The 21533-nt window shown below is 35.8% G+C and overlaps 1 protein-coding gene across 6 annotated transcripts in view; it reads right to left on the minus strand.

Annotated features, from left to right (window-relative positions):
* The window catches only part of SLC4A10 (solute carrier family 4 member 10), a gene marked incomplete at both ends in the record, with an annotated part of 310037 nt that extends 288860 nt beyond the window's left edge, over window positions 1-21177 (minus strand). For 5 of the 6 annotated variants that reach the window (XM_082658203.1, XM_082658200.1, XM_082658202.1 and 2 more), the window contains one exon: window positions 21130-21177. In XM_082658203.1, the coding sequence (XP_082514329.1) occupies window positions 21130-21177 (48 nt within the window). Of the gene's footprint in view, window positions 1-20137; window positions 20257-21129 lie in introns of those variants that run through there. The other variant, XM_082658196.1, reaches the window with a different exon arrangement.
* Between the last annotated feature and the right edge of the window lie 356 nt (window positions 21178-21533).

A 21533-nucleotide genomic window follows, 5' to 3' on the forward strand; every position in this document is an offset into this window, starting at 1 on the left:
TTACATTTAGTAGTGTATATATGTCCATGCCACTCTCTCACTTTGTCCCAGCTTACCCTCTCCCCTCCCCGTGTCCTCAAGTCCATTCTCTAGTAGGTATGCGTCTTTATTCCTGTCCTGCCCCTAGGTACCTCATGACTTTTTTTTTTTTTGATTCCATATATATGTGTTAGCATATGGTATTTGTTTTTCTCTTTCTGACTTACTTCACTCTGTATGACAGACTCTAGGTCCATCCACCTCACCATAAATAACTCAATTTCGTTTCTTTTTATGGCTGAGTGATATTCCATTGTATATATGGGCCACATGTTGTGTATCCATTCATCTGTCGATGGACACTTAGGTTGCTTCCATGTCCTGGCTATTGTAAATAGAGCTGCAATGAACATTTTGGTACATGACTCTTTTTGAATTATGGTTTTCTCACGGTATATGCCCAGTAATGGGATTTCTGGGTCGTATGGTAGTTCTATTTCTAGTTTTTTAAGGAACCTTCATACCATTCTCCATAGTGGCTATATCAATTTACATTCCCACCAACAGTGCAAGAGGGTTCCCTTTTCTCCACACCCTCTCCAGCATTTATTGTTTGTAGATTATTTGATGATGGACATTCTGATTGGTGTGAGGTGATACCTTACTGTAGTTTTTTTGCTTTTTTTTCGGTACACGGGCCTCTCACTGTTGTGGCCTCTCCCGTTGCGGAGCACAGGCTCTGGATGCTGCAGGCTCAGCGGCCATGACTCACGGGCCTAGCCGCTCCGCGGCATGTGGGATCTTCCCAGACCAGGGCACGAACCTGTGTCCCCTGCATCGGCAGGAGGATTCTCAACCACTGCGCTACCAAGGAAGCCCCTCATTGTAGTTTTGATTTGCATTTCTCTAATGATTAGTCATGTTGAGCGTCCTTTCATGTGTTTGTTGGCAATCTGTATATCTTCTTTGGAGAAATGTCTATTTAGGTCTTCTGCCCTTTTTTGGATTGGGTTGTTTGTTTTTTTGATACTGAGCTGCTTGTAAATTTTGGAGATTAATCCTTTGTCAGTTGCTTCATTTGCATATATTTTCTCCCATTCTGAGGGTTGTCTTTTGGTCTTGTTTATGGTTTCCTTTGCTGTGCAAAAGCTTTTAAGTTTCATTAGGTCCTATTTGTTTATTTATTTATTTATTTATTTATTTATTTATTTTTGTGGTACGCGGGCCTCTCACTGTTGTGGCCTCTCCCATTGTGGAGCACAGGCCCCGGACGCGCAGGCTCAGTGGCCATGGCTCACGGGCACAGCCGCTCCACGGCATGTGGGATCTTCCCAGACCAGGGCACGAACCTGTGTCCCCTGGATCGGCAGGCGGACTCTCAACCACTGCGCCACCAGGGAAGCCCGCCTATTTGTTTATTTTTGTTTTTATTTCCATTTCCCTGGGAGGTAGGTCAAAAAGGATCTTGTTGTGATTTATGTCATAGAGTGTTCTGCCCATGTTTTCCTCTAAGAGTTTGACAGTCTGGCCTTACATTTAGGTCTTTAATCCATTTTGAGTTTATTTTTGTGTACGGTGTTAGGAAGTGTGCTAATTTCATTCTTTTACATGTAGCTGTCCAGTTTTCCCAACACCACTTATTGAAGGGGCTGTCTTTTCTCCACTGTATATTCTTGCCTCCTTTATCAAAGATAAAGTGACCATATGTGCGTGGGTTTACCTCTGGGCTTTCTATCCTATTCCATTGATCTATATTTCTGTTTTTGTGCCCGTACCATACTGTCTTGATTATTGTAGCTTTGTAGTATAGTCTGAAGTCAGGGAGCCCAATTCCTCCAGCTCCGTTTCTCTTTCTCAAGGTTGCTTTGGCTATTCAGGGTCTTTTGTGTTTCCATATAAATTGTGAAATTTTTTGTTCTAGTTCTGTGAAAAATGCTACTGGTAGTTTGATAGGGATTGCATTGAATCTGTAGATTGCTTTGAGTAGTATAGTCATTTTCACAATGTTGATTCTTCCATCCAAGAACATGGTATATCTCTCCATCTATTTGTATCACCTTTAATTTGTTTCATCAGTGTCTTATAGTTTTCTGCATACAGATCTTTTGTCTCCTTAGGTCGGTTTCTTCCTAGGTATTTCATTCTTTTTGTTGCAATGGTAAATGGAATTGTTTCCTTAATTTCTCTTTCAGATTTTTCATCATTAGTGTATAGTAATGGAAGAGATTTCTGTGCATTAATTTTGTATCCTGCTGCTTTACCAAATTCATTGATTAGCTCTAGTAGTTTTCTGGTAGCATCTTTAGGATTCTCTATGTATAGTATCATGTCATCTGCAAACAGTGACAGAAGATAGTCTTTTTTTAAGTGGACAAACAATATGAATAGGTAATTCATAGAAGAAGAAATGGACAATAAACTTGAGAATATATTCAAAGGAAATATTTTTTAAATAATCAGGTATTGTTTTTTATCCATTAGATTGGCAAAATAATTTTTTTATAATATCATGTTTGAAAGAAGGTGAGGGTTAACAAAAAATCTCATAGGCTGGATAAAAATATTCTAAGGAAATGAAAATATTTTACTTTATCACAAATTGTTTTTCATCCATTAGCTTAGCAAAAAACAACTTTTTATACAATATCGCATTTGGGAGAAGGCATGGGTTAACAAAAAAATTTCAAAGTCTACCTAAGAATTGGATCAGCCAATTTGGAGGGTAATTTTCTCAGCATCTGTTAAAAATTTTAATGCTATCAGGCATCTCCATATCTACTCTAGAGTACATGTACTCTAGAGTACATATATAAAGATTTTACTGTGGCATTGTTTATAAAGGGAAGATAAATTGAAAACAACCTGTATGCCCATAATAGGATATGGTTACCTAGACTATGAAATATGCAACAGATAAACAATGTAGTAGATCAATTATCTAACATGTATAGATTTCCAAAACATACTGCTTAAATTTTAAAAAAGCAGTTTACAAAGCAAGAGTATGATGCCATTTTTAGAAACACTCACAATGTCATATATTATCTATGGGTACATGCCATGTCTGGAAGCATACTCACCAAACTGAAAACAGAGGTTAATTCTGTGAAGAATGGAGGGGGACAAGCATTCAGGGTGGTGATCAACTGAAATCTTAGCCTCTATATTTTTTAAAGGAAATTACATTAATTTTTGAAGCTTTAGGAATTTCTTGTTTTTAAGAACATTTTAGTCCTACTTATCAATTATTAGAGTCTCAGCAATAACAGTACTCCAATAAATATCACAATCATCCCTTCAAAGTTCTTACCAAGGAAGTACCAAGCTTAATGGAAAACTGAAATCAGCTGAGCCAAGTCCTTACCATTCAATGGTACACACCATATGTCTTCAATAAATATCTGAATGAATTAGTGAATTAGTGAGTGAGGTACTACAGAAGAAAACTGTTTTGGAAAATAAACTTGCAGCTTCACCTGAGGAAATTATAAGGGAATTCTGCCATTTCACAGAGTAACAGAAAATTGACCAAGTTAAGATTTAAGCCATCTGAATTCTAGTCCTGCTTTTGCCACTAACTTATTGCATGATGGTCAAATGCCCACCTGAGATTGAATTTGATTATATTTTCTGGAAAATAATGCTACCTGCTCTACTAACCTCATAGAGATTGTGGGGAGGAGAGAGAAATGAGATTATAGATACAATAATATTTTGAAAAATGCATAGATGCTATACTAGCACAAGAACTTTTGGAGAGCTTTTAAAAACCCGTCATCATGCTCTTTGATTGGATTGGTATCATCCCTCTGCCACAAGTGCTCTTAGTGAAGAACTGGCCCATGACACTAGACCTACCTCTCTAACCCAAACTGTTTGCTCTATATGCCACCTGGATAATGGAAAGAAGTTTTGTAATGTATAAAATCCAGAAAGAGAAATTACCTATATTCTAATTTTAAAGAAACTGAATCTAGAAAAAGAACAAGTTTTCAAGAGAATTATTATAAATTTCAATAATGTCATACTAATACTTTCATTTTAGCTCAATCAACGTAGGTTTCCTTTTTTCTCTAATAGGAACATATTATATAACTAATCACTCCCATAGTTATGTTGTGCTTAGATATATTCCAAGAGGATTTTTCTTAGACAAAATAATTTATACATTTACTCTAAGTTGGTTTTGAAATTAATTTCAAATTTTGGTGGATGTCTATACTAGTTGAAAAATACAAATTACTTTGTGTTAAATGCTCTAAAATATTGATCAAACACAACATCAAAAATTTACTTTACAATCATGTACATAAAAATAAGACTTGTATGTTGATTTGGACATATCTTCTTGATTATCAATTAATATTTCAAATTCTTCATGGTTTAATCACCTCTAATTTGGACATGAAAATAAGTATGTTCCTTGACAATCGCCCTGACAGATGTTAAAATACCTGAAATTATTTTGTTCAATTGTTTGAAGAATTACAACACTATTAAACATGATAGTCATGTAAATATTGCTTACTACTTGGTTACAAGGACATTTAAGGAACCAGTTAAATCAGGGTAATTTGATTTCTCCAAATGAGAGAACAACCACAGTAGATTTTGTTAATAGTCTTCAACTAATAAGATTCTGTATAATTGTTACAGAAAAAGAATGAATTTTTAAAAGTCTGTTCTAAAATTTTTGAGCATAAAAGATATGCAACCCTATAAGAATAGTACCTATTTTAGAATTATGAATAAATGAGGAAAAAGTTAGAAATTATGCTGTCATAAAATTCTGCTTACCAAAGATAATGAAAATTCCAGAAATAATACATATAAAAACTAGACAAAAGGAAGGATTTCAACAAATGTGAAATGTTTTTATATCATGGTAGCTAGGCTTTCCATAAGCTTTTGTCAATATATCAAGGATAAAAATGTCTGTGGCATAGGTTATGTCCAATTTTGACACAACTAATTTAATTTACAAGGGAGAAATCCTGGTTAAAATTTTAGAGCATTATCAGCAGTGCTGATTACAAAATATATATTTACTTATTTAGACATCTGGAAACATGTCCTCAATCTCTTTTGATTCCCACATAGAAATTCCAAATCAGTTAGTGGTCTGTACAAGAATGAATCTGAGCTCTAATGTGTAGCTATAAAGACTTCCACACTATCTGGAATTACATTATGAAAATTATTAATTTAGTCTGATGTTTTTTGCTTCATGGCATCAAAATAGTTCCCATATATTTGTGATGCCAAATTTAAGCTAGCAAAAACGAGTTGTAGAGAAATTTTTGCATCCTAAGAGTCAATTTGGTTTAAAGGAATTTTTTAAACAAATTTTAACTGCTCAAATTGAAGACTATCAAAAATAAGTGTAGCTAGTCTTCAATGGGCTTAAGCCAAGGGGTCTAAACAGAGAGTCATTTTAATTATGAGCCATAACCATATTTTACTTTTATGCATTGCCACCCTGATTCTGAACCTGTTTCTTATGGAAATTTAATCAATTTATCTGTTTAGCTTCATTATAAATAGATCACAGAATACCACGGACTTTCAAAAAAAAAACCTGTCACTAGCACTAGAAGCTAAAACTGTCAAAGAAAACTTTGGGCAATTACTAAATTTTGTATGTAGTTAGTTAACTATTACATTCAGTGGTAATGTAAGCTTCTGTCAAACTTTTTTAAAAGCTTGATTTAATTCATAGAACAGTCACGTGCAGCAGAGTTGTCTGTAATGAATCTTTTCCTTAGTCTCTTTCCCTCATCCATAGGTAAATGCTTATTAATATTAAATGGATTTTTGTATATAATTCAGGTGAACAAAAATGAACAAGATTCAAAAAGTTTCCAAACACATTCTCAGCATTTGACAAATGTTCATTGATCTTTATTTTAACTGGCCCTCAGACTTACGTAAAATTCCTTTACTTGGTTTTCATTTTGAATGTTCAGCCAACACTAAATTCTTTGGGAGTATTACATTTTGTAAAAAAATCTTAGCTTCTTGAAAATATATCAAAGTCCAAACAATACAATGTGTTTTCTTATGCAGGCTTTATCCAAAATAATCAAAGGTGAACTCCTGTATCTTTACTCACGTAATATAAAACCACTGTAATGGCTTATCAGAAAGGAATATGTAATTAGAAAGTCAGATCAACATTAAATAATCACTAATCCACTTGTGAAAGGGTAGGGAGAAAAATCAGTGTGAGGCTAATGAGAATTATACGTTGTCTTTCCTATATATTTCTCTTTGTTGATGTTATATATACGTATGCATACATACATATACACACACGTACATTAGCTATGGGCAAATATCACGAGATTATGTAATATAAAAAAATATTACTGATATATCTGCAATTTTTACTAAAATTTCCATCAAAGTCCATAGTTTCATTGGAGCATATAAAACCAAGAGAGAAAAACTTATTGGGGGAATTCCCAAAATCCTTCCCACAAATGGATGTATCAGTAGATAAAGTGGGTTGGTCACACCTGGCCTGACAGGTACTTTTTTAATTTTATTTTTAAAGAGAATTTATAGATTAATACAGGATATCCATTTGTTCTGTGTTTTCTTAGATTCTGCATTTATCTATTTGACATCCATTCATCACAGAACCAATTATGGTAACTTTAGTTTCTGTATTGTTTGTACCTTACAGACCCAGGGAAAGACTGCTCCTTCCAGGGCTAGCTAAATTCTAAAGAAAATTAAGAACTTAAGAACATATGAAACATGACTTTCGTATGCAACCAACCAATCCCAAGTCTATACCCTCAACTTCCTCCTTATCTAACTCACACAGCCAAGCCAATATTTCTCTTGTCCTATATCATCCTAGGGACAGGTAACCAGACAACTAGAGACCACCCCTATAGCCAAAGCCTGCCAGAAGTATTCAAACTGGACAGTTCTAAACTGCTTACCCTGACTTGCCTTTCCTGCAGAAACCCCAATAAAGGCTCTGGCCTCAACTTTTTCCTTGCTCTTGTCTTCTGCCACTTGACTAAAACCTGGTGCTTCCCCTTGACCCTGGATAACATGCAGCAAGTCCCTCTCTACGGCCTGTGAGTATAATATACATGGTTTTCCTAAGCCTCTCCTATATCTCTTTCACAACTGACTGACCATAAAACATAGAACAAAACTCTATTTTTAGAGATAAAAGTCCCTTCCAATTCTCAATTGCTTCAATAGACAGACACGATATAGATATGTATATATCTTCTGTTTCTTTAATGTTTAAACAGCTTGATAGCCCAAAGAGATACACAGATCAACACACCTATTTCTACAATGTTTAATCTGGAATTTAGTCAGAAGTAAGTAAAAATAAGAATCTGAACTTAATTTCCAAAATAGTGAAGTGTCCTAGCATCATTTATTTAATAATCTTTCTTTATCTCATTATTTTGTTGTGTCACTTGTAATCATATTGTTCCAGACACATACATAATTTGGCTTGATATATTTATCAGTACTTGATCAATTGACATATAGTTTCAATCATCATATCTTTTGTTCAATATTGACAAAATTTGTATAAAAGTGCTCCCACCTTATTATGTTTATATATTCTGTTCACTTTTTTTTTACAGTAGATCTCCAGAAAGTATTTATTCTCCATAACTGAAATTCTGTACCCTTTGACCAACACCTCCCCATTTCCCTTTCTCCCCAAACCCTGGTAATCACTCTCCTATCCTCTGCTTCTATGTGACTATTTCAGATTCCACATATAAGTGAGATCATGCAGTATTTGTCTTTCTGCGTCTGGTTTATTTCACTTAGCATAATGTCCTCCTCGATTGCTCCTGATTATTAAATTATTACCTCTGAAAATCAAATGGTCTCTACTCTCTCATGCCTAATCACTTATTGTGAAGCGTTAGATGGATTAAGATCCATCCATACTTAATTTTAATCTAACCTTATGGTCATTCCAAATTGTAGTCCAGAAAGTCCTCAAAATGTTTTAACAAGTGTTGTTTTTGTCTTTGTTTTTTTCAGTTTGTGTGTTTGTTTTTCTTTGAAAAATACTGGATAAGGATGGAAAATTTTATTTTCCTCAGCCTCTACTCTGTTTCTTCTTGTGGCCGCACCTGACTGACCATCTCATAAAAGAACACAGAACACTGAAACTATTGACTTAAAAAGATCATTTTAATTATCTTTGAGCCTTATTTATTTGTCTGATCTTATTCTCCCTTTATCATAGATCACCTGCACAAAGACATCATGATCAAAGCAGTGCAAAATATTTCTTAAGCCCATGATTGGAACATTTCATGATACCTCCCTGAGGAAGTAGAATCCTTGCTGCATTTCTTAAAAGACAGTAAAGCTACTTCTTTACCCCCTCCATTCTTACCCAATATAAGGGCTACTATAAATGTAATTAATTTAAATTAATTGATTGAAATTTCAGATTAAACAATATGAACTATTTATATATTAACGCTTGTATTAAAGTTCAATTACATTTTGTCAAGTGCTCTTGCTTCTTGCTTTCTATATATGCAGGTACTTTTTTTTTTTCTTTTTTCTTTTTTTTTTTTGCTGTACGCGGGCCTCTCACTGTTGTGGCCTCTCCCGTTGTGCTCCGGACGCACAGGCTCATCGGCCATGGCTCACGGGCCCAGCCGCTCCGCGGCATGTGGGATCTTCCCGGACCGGGGCACGAACCCGTGTCCCCTGCATCGGCAGGCGAACTCTCAACCACTGCGCCACCAGGGAAGCCCTATGCAGGTACTTTTAAGATAAATATAAACATGCATCTATAAATTATTGAAACATCATCATCAAATTATTATTTTATGGAAGAATCTGAGATTCAATAAACTTTTGAAAGCTTTCAATTCCCTCTTCAAGATATCTTCTGAACCAAGAAAAACATCAGGAAAGTATATTTTTCCAAGAAAAACTGATTCTAATGTCAAAAGCTTCAATGCAACCATTAAATTAGGTAGTAGAATTCATTCGAAAATATTTGGTCTATTTGAAATCAAGAGAACTATTGAGCTAACTAGATACTTTGAATCAAGATATATCACTATTCTAGGGAATCAAAGGCATAAGCCCATTTTGTCCTATGCCAGACCATGCAACCATCTACAAAAATGGGAGAAATCTGTTTAGATGAGAAAGACTAGGAGTACTGAATTATATAGCTAAGAGAGATAGTGAAGTTTAGGATGTGAAAGCAAGTGAAATAACATTTTTAAATCATAAAAGGGAACAAGTGAAATTATAAGCTACTAAAATCAAGTTTGTGAAAGGCTGATCTTTTTAAAGCTGGGTTCAAGGCTGACTCAATATGTTTTAAGTGAATATACTATGGTTAGAATTCCCTGAATTACGAGAAAGCATCACTGATTTTTGAATGGACAAAGTCAATACTAAGTTCACCATTTCTGCATTTTTGTCCTTATAAAGATTTGGAAAAATATTTTGTTACCTTACATTACAGAAATGGTCTGTACTGGAGATTCCAACTTCTTTTATTAGACTGGCACTGGTATCTAAACAGCTTCTAATATCAGGCTAAGAGAACTGATATTCAGGAATTGTTATTATTTAGCTTTTATGATAACCATTTATAATGGAAATTTATGTTAAAGAAAGACCTAAATAGAAAGTACTTTCTTACTCACAATGTCAAGACAAATATAAAACAATGACTGTTGTATATCTGTCACTAAATTACTTGATTTAAAATAGATTAATCCTAATCCCAGTTTTTAAAAACTAATTTTTTTTCAAACCACATAAAGATAAAAAGAATTATTAAATCAGAGAATTATGCACAGGGTCCAAATCATGTTTTATTTAAGTAACAATATATAGGAAGGTCTAGAAATTTTACTTCTGTCAAGTTTGCCATCTATCAGGATCTTCAAGTACTTCTTCAACACGGTTTTGATGACATGAAAGGTTCTAAATGGCTCAAATAAGAATGATAGTCTCATCTTAAGGACTGAAAAAATTGAAAGTACTGTACATAAGAATCATCTTAATACAACTAATAAAATCTGAGTGTGTATATCTAGTCTATCATAGACTAATAGTAAGGCCGAGGAAAAGGATAAGACACTGTGACACCTTATTAATTGGACTGATCTTTTTTTTTTTTTTTATGTTTCTGGCCGCACCCCATGGCATGTGGGATCTTAGTTCCCCAACCAGGGATTGAACCCACGCCTCCTGCATTGGAAGGCAGAGTCTTAACCACTGGACCGCCGGGGAAGTCCCTGGACTGATCTTAACTTCATTCTTTAAAAAAAAATTTTTTTAAATAATGTCTGTGGCTTTTGAGGAAGTAGACGAACCATTTCATTCATTCAAAGAAGACTGAAAATTCTCATGGCCAAAATGGTATCTAGTACTGATCTGTAATAACGGGCTTGAGGCTCATACCTTCCCTGTACAAGGGAACCACGTATAAAAGAGATGTTAGTAATTGTCTTATGCAGCATTTCAGTAATACCTTAAGCAAGGTGAACTAAACTGAGGAATTTTTCAAATAGTTCAATGTTTCTTCTGAACTGTGATTTTTAAAAGAAACCTACTTCACAGAAAAACACTACCTAATGGTAAACAAAGTTAGAAATGGAACACAGAAGAAAGTGTTGGTAAAATGTTTACCAGGCGAATTGTCACCGTTTTTAAAACGCTAGTGAAACTTCAAGTGAAAGTGAAAACTGGTTATACAATCTTTCTGGAAAAAAAATTTAGCAATATTTATAAATAGCCTCAAAACTTAGCCTAGTAGCTCCTTAAAGAAATAGCTGATTCCAGGGCTGAGGCAGGGTAAATACAAGATGACCCTGGAAAATATTATGGCCCCAGATACTAAGAAAGTGCTCAAATAAAGAATGGGAGCATATTGAAATGATGAGAGCCAGTTGAAAGGAGTTCCTAATGCCCAAAGATGAAACCATTTGAGCAACAAAGTGAATTCTGAGAGTATTGTGTTATGGCCCATAAAATAAAATAAATATCTTTGAGTTCATATGAAATAAGCAATTGAATAAATAAATAAATGGAGAAGTGACAGCTCTTCCCTATAGGAAAAAATTCTAATTTCTAAATGCAAAAAGAATGAGAGAAATAACAAGTCACTATTAAGCAAATACCACAGTAATAAATAGGTAATAAGCAGGAAATATTCACTGATGAATGCTAAAATTAGTAGGCAAAAGTTTGAAGAGAAACAAGATATTTGCATAGTCTCAAAGTATCTCCCCTAAGATATCATTACGAAGGGAAACTTTTTAACTTTACAGTGGAAAATCCAACTGTAATCAAGGTTAATACCCCCGGAAATAAGATATCATCTATCCCCTGATATGATGCACTGAGAAGGGTTCATTTCATTTTGGTCATATTCTTGACAAAAAAAAATGCATAACCTCAATCTAATTAGGAGAACTTCAGACAAGCACAAATTGAGAGATAATCTACAAAAAAACTGACTGTACACCTCAAGAGTGTCAAAGTTATGAAAGATAAGGGAACATTGAGTAACTCACAAATTGGAGATGATTAAAGAGACATGATATCTGAACACAAAATGGGATCCTGAAACAGAAAAAGGACATTAGTGGAAAAACCAGTGATACCCTAAAAGATATTTGGTTTAGTTAATAGAATTGTATCAATGTTAATTTCCTGGATTTAATTACTAACTATAGTTATGTAAGATATTAACATGGCAAGGTGGACAAAAGGTATACAGGAACTCTTCGTACTGTTTTTGCAATTATTCTTTAGGTACAAAATTATCTCAAAATAAAGAGCTAAAAAATAGCAAAATGAATGTTTTCTTTTATATTTATTTTTCTATGCTTTCTAAGCTACCCTAAAAAATAAGTATTAATTTTATAATTAGGAAAAATATACTTACCAGATTATATTATTATTCATCTTATTACTGTCAGATGAATAAAGTTATTGAATAAGCATTATTGAGTCAATGATCGAATGAATTATGCATATTAGGTATAAAAATCTTTGATGTAATTATTTTCAATCAAAAGGAAAAATATTAAGCCAATAATAACAATAATTGCTATTATTTTTGTCATTACTCCTAAAAGTATAACATATATATAAATGCATGGGTTCATAATTATGTAGGTAATATGTACAGAATTCACTGATTCTCACAAACCCATGAGGTAGATGCTATTATTGTTATCATCCCTATTTTATAGATAAGAAAAGTGAGGCTTTGAACCGCTAGGCAACTTGCCAAAGTTGGCATACCCACTAATTAGAACAGTTAGAACTGTATGACTTCAGAGTTTCAGTTCTTGACAACTGGTGTCTACTAGTGTTGCTGCCTAATAACCCATGATATGTATAAAAAGGACTTTCCATGCCCTTGACTCTGTGAGAGCAGCACAAAATTGTCTGAAGTAGACTCTACTTTTAAGAATCTAGCACTCTAATTGAGGAAACAAGTTATATATGTGTGTATTTAAATATAAGTAAAAATAGTTTTGTATACATATATAAATTGCAAAGTGATATGTAATATGTAATAAATGCTAAATGAGTAAAACAGGCAGTAAGAACTTAATTTTCTAATCCATTACGATTTATTTTAAAAAAGGTCACTTTATTTTATTGCAAAATTTGGTCTCCTAGCATTCCCACAAGTAAAATAATTCAAAGACATAATTTTTTATTTTGTTATTTTTTTAAGGTAAAGATTCTCAAACTTTCATGATCATAAGAATCACCTAGGGGCTTCCCTGGTGGCACAGTGGTTGAGAGTCCACCTGCCGATGCAGGGGACACAGCTTTGTGCGCCGGTCCGGGAAGATCCCGCATGCCGCGGAGCGGCTGGGCCTATGAGCCATGGCCGCTGAGCCTGCGTGTCCGGAGCCTGTGCTCCGCAGCGGGAGAGGCCACAACAGTGAGAGGCCCGCGTACCGCAAAAAAAAAAAAAAAAAGAAAAAAAAGAATCACCTAGAGAGTTCTTTAAATTGTTTGTTTATTGGCACCACCCCTTTGATATTCTAAGCCTATAAGCTTGAGTAAGACCCAGAACTTGGGTTTTTAATGAGTTCTCCTGTTGATTCTGATGCAAGTGGTCTTTGAGTTTAAGGTTTTAAGGTTTGGGGGGAAAAAAATACCAAAATTTTGCATCTACTAGAGATGCTCTGTAAAATTACATAAAAATCAGATTTTTTTTACAGGCTTTATACTATGAAGTTATATGTTAATGAAACATAAAGTGGATAGTATGTAATCAAATCACAAATCATATTATATATTAGGTCTGTGTCTTGCTGTCTGCATTTCTTTTTCATTTTTAAACTATATTCTTGTGTCTGAGAAAATCAAAAAGAGTTTGAAGAGGCTTATTACCAGAGCAGCTTAAATATCAACAGAAAATCCCCACTGTATTTATGAAAGAAGCAGCATGAATCTCATGATAATTAAATGTGCTTCGTAAGCAGAGCTGTGTTTTACAGTAGTTGTTATATATCTAACTACTTTTTATGGCACTTGCTTTCTGGAATTTGACTAGGTCATCATCTCTGATATCAAACCCTCACTGTCAAAAAGAAGAAAATAGTCATTAGGAAGCAATAGCCTTCTCTGAATAATTTTGGTTTTGCAGGATAAGCAAGAAGAAGCAGAGGTACAAATAAACGTTGGAGGAACCCAGGCAACCTAACACATTCAATATGGAATGGGAAAATTCTTTAAAAACTTGCTTATTAGATCCTTAGAGCATAATTTTCATGATGAATGAGCAATTCTTGATGATACTGATAATATAAGAACTTTATCACTAAATCAAAACTATACAGAGTCCTTGGCTATTATACATTCTCACTCTATCCCACCGAGTCTGTAGATTAAACTCCATTTTTGCCATCTGAGAAAACCTCTGGAGTTCTGAACGAGTTGGAATTGGGCCTAAGCTTAATATAGAAACTTCTATACAAATGGCACCTCAGGAATTTTTGTGTCATCCTTGATACAGTACATAGAAGCCCTCACTAAAACAAATAAAACTAGAAAACACTACTACAAGAAATTAAAGATCTAAATATATGGAGAGACAGTTCACATATACGTTTGGAAGACCCAATATTGTCAAGAAGGTAATTCTCCCCAAATTGATCTATAAATTCAAAGCCATCAGTTGCTATTAAGACCCTTGTAGGCTTTTCATAGCAATCAACAAGTGGGCCCTAAAATTTATATGGAAATGTAGGACCTAGAATAGCCAAAACAACTTTGAAAAAGAAGAACAAAGTTGAAGGATTTATACTACCTGATTTCAAATTTTACTATAAAGCTTCAATAATCAGACAGTGTGGTATTAGGGTAAGCATATTCACATAGATGAACAGACAGAATTCAGCATCCAAAAAAATAACTTTATAGTCGATTTAATTTCAACAAAGCTGCCAAGACAATTCAACGGAGAAAGGTGGTCTTTTCAGCAAATGGTGCTAGGACAATTGGATATCTATATATTTTTTTTAAAAAAGCAAAAACAATAAAGAGGACTTAACTCTTATCTCACACCATACACAAAAATTAACTCAGAATGGATCATTCATCTACATGTAGGAGCTGAAACTATAAAACTTCTAGAAAAAAAATACAAGAAACTTTTGTGACCTTGGTCTAGGCAGAGTTCTTAAATTCAACACCAAAAGCACAATCAGTAAAAGAAAAAATTAATAAATTGCACATCATCAAAATTAATAAAACTTTTGTGTTTCAAAGGTCACCATTAAGAAAGTTAAAAGACAAGGCCAGACAGTGAGAACACATTTGCAAATCATATTTCTGACAAGAATCCTTTATCCAAAATATATTTTTTAAAAAAAACTCTTACAAGTCAAGAAGATGATAACCAATTTTTTAAATGGGCAAAAGATTTAATAGACATTTCATCAAAGAAGAGATACAAATGGCTAATAAGCACATAAAAAGTTAGTGCTATAGACTGGGTATTTGTGTTCCCAAAAAATTCAGATGTTGAAACCTAATCTCCAATGTGATGGTATTAGAAGATAAGGCCTTTGGGATTAGTACCCTTATGAAAGAGGCCCAGACAGCTCTCTTCCCACCTCCACAGTGAGAACATGCTAAAAGATGGCTATCTATGAACCAGGAAGGGCTCTCACCAGGTATCAAATCTGCCAATTCTTGGTCTTGGACTTCCCAGTCTCCAGAATTGTGCCAAATAAATTTCTGTTGTTAGTAAACCACCCAAGTCTATGGTGTTTTGTAACAGTAACCCCAATGGACTAAGACAATTAGTCACTATGAAAATGCAAATCGAAATCACAGCAGCATACTTCACACTCAGAATGGATTTACTAAAAACAAAACAAAACAAAACAAAACCAGAAAATACCAAGTGTTGGAAAAAATGTGCAAAACCAAAACCCTTATACAGCTAATTGTAAAATGGCACAATTTTGGGACTTCCCTGGTGGTGTAGTGGTTAAGAATCTGCCTGCCAATGCAGGGGACACTGGTTCGCTCCCTGGTCTGGGAAGATCCCATATGCCTGGAGCAACTAAGCCTGTGAGCCACAACTACTGAGCCCGTGTGCTGCAATTATTAAAGCTCGCGTGCCTAGAGCCTGTGCTCCGCAACAAGAGAAGCCACCACAATGAGAAGCCCATGCACCACAAAGAAGAGTCGCCCCCGCTCGCCGCAACTAGAGAAAGCTGCCGTGCAGCAAGGAAGACCCAATACAGTCAAAAAATAAAAAACAAATAAATTTTTTTAAAAGGTTTAAAAAAATGTTAATCATTGATGTTTTCTTTGTAGTTAGACTTACTATACCATACAGTAACATAATATTTTATGAGGCTAGACCAACAATGACTTTAAAAAATGTTAGTAACACAAAATAAGCTTTAATGCTTCTTAGAAACTTAGTTGCTTAATTTTCCTTATGTTAAAGTTTAAAGAGTATCAAGAGAAACTTATAAAGGTGATTCAGAGAAGAAATAACAACTTGACCCAAGTTAAATAGTTCTCTTCCTCTCTTACACATAACATGTGCCATACACTCTATTAACTCAGATTTGAAGATACATTTTCAAAAGACCTCTGGGTCTACAGATAGTTTGCTGAAACCCTGGCCAACCTCAGCATTATTATCACAAAGAGAATAAATTCTGTGGAAGAGACTATCTCGGTGTGTGTTTGTGTGTGTGTGTGAAGTTATTTTTAACTTTTATGAGTATTTTATTTGCCCTTTCCTTGATTTATATAAATATGAATGATACAAGCATTGTTTAGATCCTCAACTTTCTCCGTTAGTGCTAATGGCTAAATAATAACTTACTTTTTCTTACATAAAATTGATCATTTTGCAGTGTACAATTCAGTGGTGTTTAGTACTTTCACAATGTTGTGCGACCATCACCACTATCTACTTCCAGAGCATTTCCATCACTCCAAAAAGAAACCCCATAGCTGTTAGCAGTCATTCTTAATTCTCCACTACACCCCAAGCCCCGGCAACCATTAATCTACTTTAGTCTCCAAGAATTTGCCTATTATGGACATTTCAATAAATGGAATCATGCAATATGTGGCCTACAATGCCTTACATTTTATAGCACCTTGTTTCACAGTACTTTCATTTTTGAAGAGGTAGATATGAAAGCCCACTTTATAATGTGATTCCTATTTATTTTCTAATTGGCTTTAATTTAAAAGAATCGAGCCACTTTTTAGTTAGGTGCAATATTTTTAAATCCTAGCTCAGTATTTATTAGCTATGTGAACCTGGGTAACTTATTCAGTCCTCTGAGCATCAGTTTCTCATCTGTCAAGGCTAGATAATATTAGCAACCTTTCAGGATTATCATAAAGACTAGAGATATTTGTGCTTAGCACAAGCCTGAGACAATACCTATTACTACTTCACAAAGACTAATTACCATCATTATTTTAATTCAGTACTCATCTGTTTACTCTATGCTAGAATAGGACAGTGGAAAGAATGATGAACTGGGAATCAAGATGGGGACTCTAGACCAAGCTTTTCCATTAACTAGTATAAGTGCCTGCCCTTAAATACATGTCCTTATCTCTTTGATGTTCAGTTTCATCATCTGTAAATTAAGAAGTCAGTCTAAAATCTAGTCTCCAATTGATTGCTACAGTCCTTCTCTGACCAAAACATGTATGATTGTACAAAATAGATGCATTATATACTAGCTATTCCCTTTTCCTAAATAAGAGCAACACACCCCCAAGGAGTATCTGAGAAAACTGTTTCAAGTGGAAGAATATATTAGAACTTTAATTTACATTTATCTAACAATAAATAAAACTTAACTACTATTTACTATACAGATTGAAAGTAGTATCTTCACAGAAAGCCAAATGATCAAGTGTCATGTATCCTATGAGATATGAGAAGGGAAGAGTGGCAGCCTCTCTACATAGAGAAGAGGGTTGAGAGCGGCCCCCACATGTCTCCGTTCACTTGAAGCACCTTGCAATGCACTGTAGTCTATCTATACCCAGTTTAGACTTCTGAAACAACTCATTCCAAGGTTAGAAAGAAATGACACATTGGAGGTGTGATTATTTTTCTGGCCATGCTCTCTGACTATTTGAGTTCTTTTTTTTTTTTTTTGCCAAAAATTTTTTTAATTAAATATATTTGAGTTCTAAAGGATGTAAGGATGTCACCATCATTACTATTACATATAGTCTCCATATATACCCATCTCAAAGAGCTTATAACAATGATTAAATATCTGAAGAGAAAATAGCAGTCTCTCAAAGAGTTAAATGGACCCCTATCTCTAGATTAGCTAGATTGTGAGGTCCATGTGGACAGGGCTTTTCTCTGTCTTATTCATTGCTGTAATCCCATCACCAAGAACATGTTTGGCCAACAGCAGGCATTTAATAAGTGAACGAATCTTCTGAACCTTGCTTGTTCCATTGCTTCAGACAGAACAGTTAGGTGCTACCAGGCTGTACTCTGAGCCTAGAAGAATTGAATGTCCTAACCCTTAGAGTGATTAGGGCCTACAGATGCAATGAGGCCTTGTCCAGCAAAAGAAAATAATCTCCAAAGCTCCCTAAAAAGGACTGAGAGAAAAAGGAACATGTCAGCGCCTCCTTCACACAAACTCTTAAGATGTACCTTAGGTATACTAAATTAAGGTAAACATTGGAGGCTTAAAAGGAATCTATTCCACCCTACTACTTAGGTCAGGATTAATACATTCACTCACTTGGCATACTTATCCATTCTTATAATTTTTATTTCTCTCTTACTCCTCTATTTACCTACCTCTGACTGCTTCTGCCCCATATCTAATCTTGGTTTTTAATGCCTTTCTAAATGGCTTTCCAACCATACTACAAAGTTTCCATAGCTATAATTAATCCCACCTTCCACCTCCACTGTACAGTGTTTTCCAGTGTTCCATTTCCCCACTTTTCCTTCTTAGCAAATAGTACTGATAAGCCATCTTTCATAAAAGCCTGAAACTTAGAATTTATCTCAATGCCTGTATTTCCATCAACAATTAAAATAGCAGCTAACTTTATTGAGAACTTACTAAATACCAGCTACTTCCCATAGATTATTTTATTTACTCATCACAAAACACAAGAGATAAGTACCATCTCCTTCCCATTTTTCAGCTGAAGAAACTAAGGCTTAATCACCCACCCAAGACTATACAGCATGTAAACAGCAGTGCTGGAACCTACAAGACTTTGTTTTAAAATATTATGCCATAGCGCCTTTCACATTAATACTTGCAAAGTCATCTGATTAATTTTCTAAAAAAGACCCCTAAACTATTTCTTCCTTTCTCTTCCAAGCATAGAAACTCCAGCCGAGGATCTGATTATGATAGGCCTGGTTAATAATGCAATGTTAAAAAAATACTGCTTTTTTTTCTGAACTAGTTTTAGAAGACCTATATTGTAGTTCTGGCTTCATCACTTAGACATGTTATTCAAACTCCCTGTGCCTCCATTCCTTATACTTAAAATTAAGACAATAAAATCTGCTTTACTCAACATGATTTTTTTGAGGGGGAAAAAAAAGGCCATAAAAGCAATTGAGGGAGTTGAAAATACTATACAAGTATAAAAATAAGCCACTAATTCAACAACCTTTCTAGCCTCTCAGGTTTATTTTCCTTATAATGAACTGCTAACATGATTCTCTCTTGCCATTAAACTATGTAATTATTTTGTGCTGGCCATTGTCCACATGAATTGCACACTTTTGACTCTTCGAAAATGTCCATCCAACTTACTGCAGACCTTCTTTTCCAGCCAAACCTGTATTTTCTCTACTCTTTTAAGCCACAAACTGATTGCCCATCTAGCCCAATAATGTCATCATCTTCTAAATCTTTCCAGTTAATCCTCATTTGGTCCTAAACCCTTTAAATATTCCCCACAAGGGGCAATTCATATGCCACATCAAACTGACTTCAGCCTGCTTTTCTAGGACAACTTCCAAACCCCTTCCCCATAAAAATGAGTTTTTTCTTATATCTTAATCTTTCTTAAATCTCCATTCCCCAATTCCTGTGTATGTAGTTCCTCTCTCTCATCTAGGGTACAATAATACTCTGACATTCTTGACACTCTTTATTCTGAGTACCCACAGAATCCTAATTTATGTTTCTATTCAAGTTTGGGAATACAGACAAATCTTTTAGTCTCATTTTTGTAAAATAACTCCACTTTGATCTGTAAAGAAATGTCTCTACTTTTAAGCAGGCAAGCTAAGTGGCATGCTTTCCTTTTTTCCCCCTCTCTGACACTGCCCCTGCCTTTTATTTAGGCTCCATTCTTGGTGGTGACTCCTGCATTATTCTCATCTCCCTGCTTCCCTCCCTGCCCAAGACTGGCGTCCTGAGGAGAACTGGGCATGCTCAGTAGCCACAGCCAATTCCGGGACGCGAACTGGAATCTTTTACAGATTTTGAGCCCGGCAGGAGAGGTAAGGCCCTAAAAATACTGTGGCCCAGAATTTGCTCACACCCCCTGGGGAATGATTTGATTGAAAGATGTGTTCAAAGCCTAGCAATGGACTCAGAAACGGACACCTTGCCGCCAGTCTCTAGTCTGCAAGGTGGGTCACCAACCTGAGTAACAGAGAGCTGAGAACAGCCCCTTGGCCTGGTTTGGTGCAGGGAGGAGATTTCTGCTGTCCTGAGCTGTGACAGCGCTGATAGATGGCTGGAAGCTAGCGTGTGGCATCTCTTTTGCATCAAGAAAATGTTGTTGTTGTTGTTTTCTTTTTTTCCATGAATACAGCAACATCAGCTGCTCTAGGCTGAGAAAGGATGTGTCTGAAGAACTACAAAGTCTGTGAGCCAGTCAGAGATTGTGGAGAGGAGAGGCAAATCAACTACTCGCCCAAGAACTCACCCTAGATCTAGGGAGGCAGCTTATGACCCAGAGATAAACAGGCTATTTCTAAATGACAGTTCAGGAACATTTCAGATATTCAAAACTGAATTGTGTGCCTGCCCCCCAAAATACATACCTTCTTTGTATGTGAGCCATGACAACATTTCCCTTTGAGAGAAACTGACAGCACACACAGACACACACACACACACACACACACACACAAATGGTCCTTCAGTTCTCCTTTCCCCTGGTTTCTGCAGAGACTAAATCTCTAGAGCTGCAACAGCAGCAGATTCCCTTACCTCACTGTCAGGGGGATGAGGCATGGGGAGGAAATTTACCACAGAAGAAACATGATAAAAAGGGGGCTTCTTTGCAGGGGCTTGACTGCATAGCCCAACAGAGAGACAGGCAGTAACAGACAGGGAAAGAGACACACAGCTGTCCCTGCTGCTAAACCTAGCCCTCTCTTCAAACAGCAGCAAACATGAGACATTTCATCATGGTAGTGCATCCATATTGAGAAGGGGGAAAAAAATCATGTGCTTTGCGTTATGCATTTCAGTCACCCGAGATGGGAGGAGACCCCTGTCCGTATGTCGTGGAAGCTATCCACCACCCCAAAAGTACACTCGCTGAACCTGGCTAGCAGACCACTTGCCTGACAGGTTTCGCTGCAAACGCTGTTAATCTACGTGACAGCAGGTTGTCTCTTACCGTAGGCAGCAGCGGCTCCATTTGGGCTCCCTGGTCTTTAATCTCCATGCTTTGTAATGCCTCTGGAATAAGCACCTTTCTCTGCAGTGTCTTCAGTACCTTACACTCAGCCCGGCACTCGCTCTGCTTAGTATTCGGATCAGGTAGCTCTGAAGCAGGAGGCAATTGCACACTCCAGCTCACCAGAGTCACATGGCTCCTACTCACTCGGGCGGCTGGCCAGGTTTTGCACTGAACGCTTTGGATCCCTGGGCCGGTAAGAGAGATTTCCCAAGCCCGGTATCACTGCCCACACCTGGCTACTTGTATAAAGTACAGTCTGCAATGCTGCAAGTCTGATGGACACTAAGAATCTCTCATAAGATGCTAACCTCTTATATAGACTAGTCCAACGTGGACTCCAA

Source organism: Grampus griseus (genome assembly GCF_964374135.1).
Source record: "Grampus griseus genome assembly, chromosome: 7".
Classification (NCBI taxonomy): domain Eukaryota; kingdom Metazoa; phylum Chordata; class Mammalia; order Artiodactyla; family Delphinidae; genus Grampus; species Grampus griseus.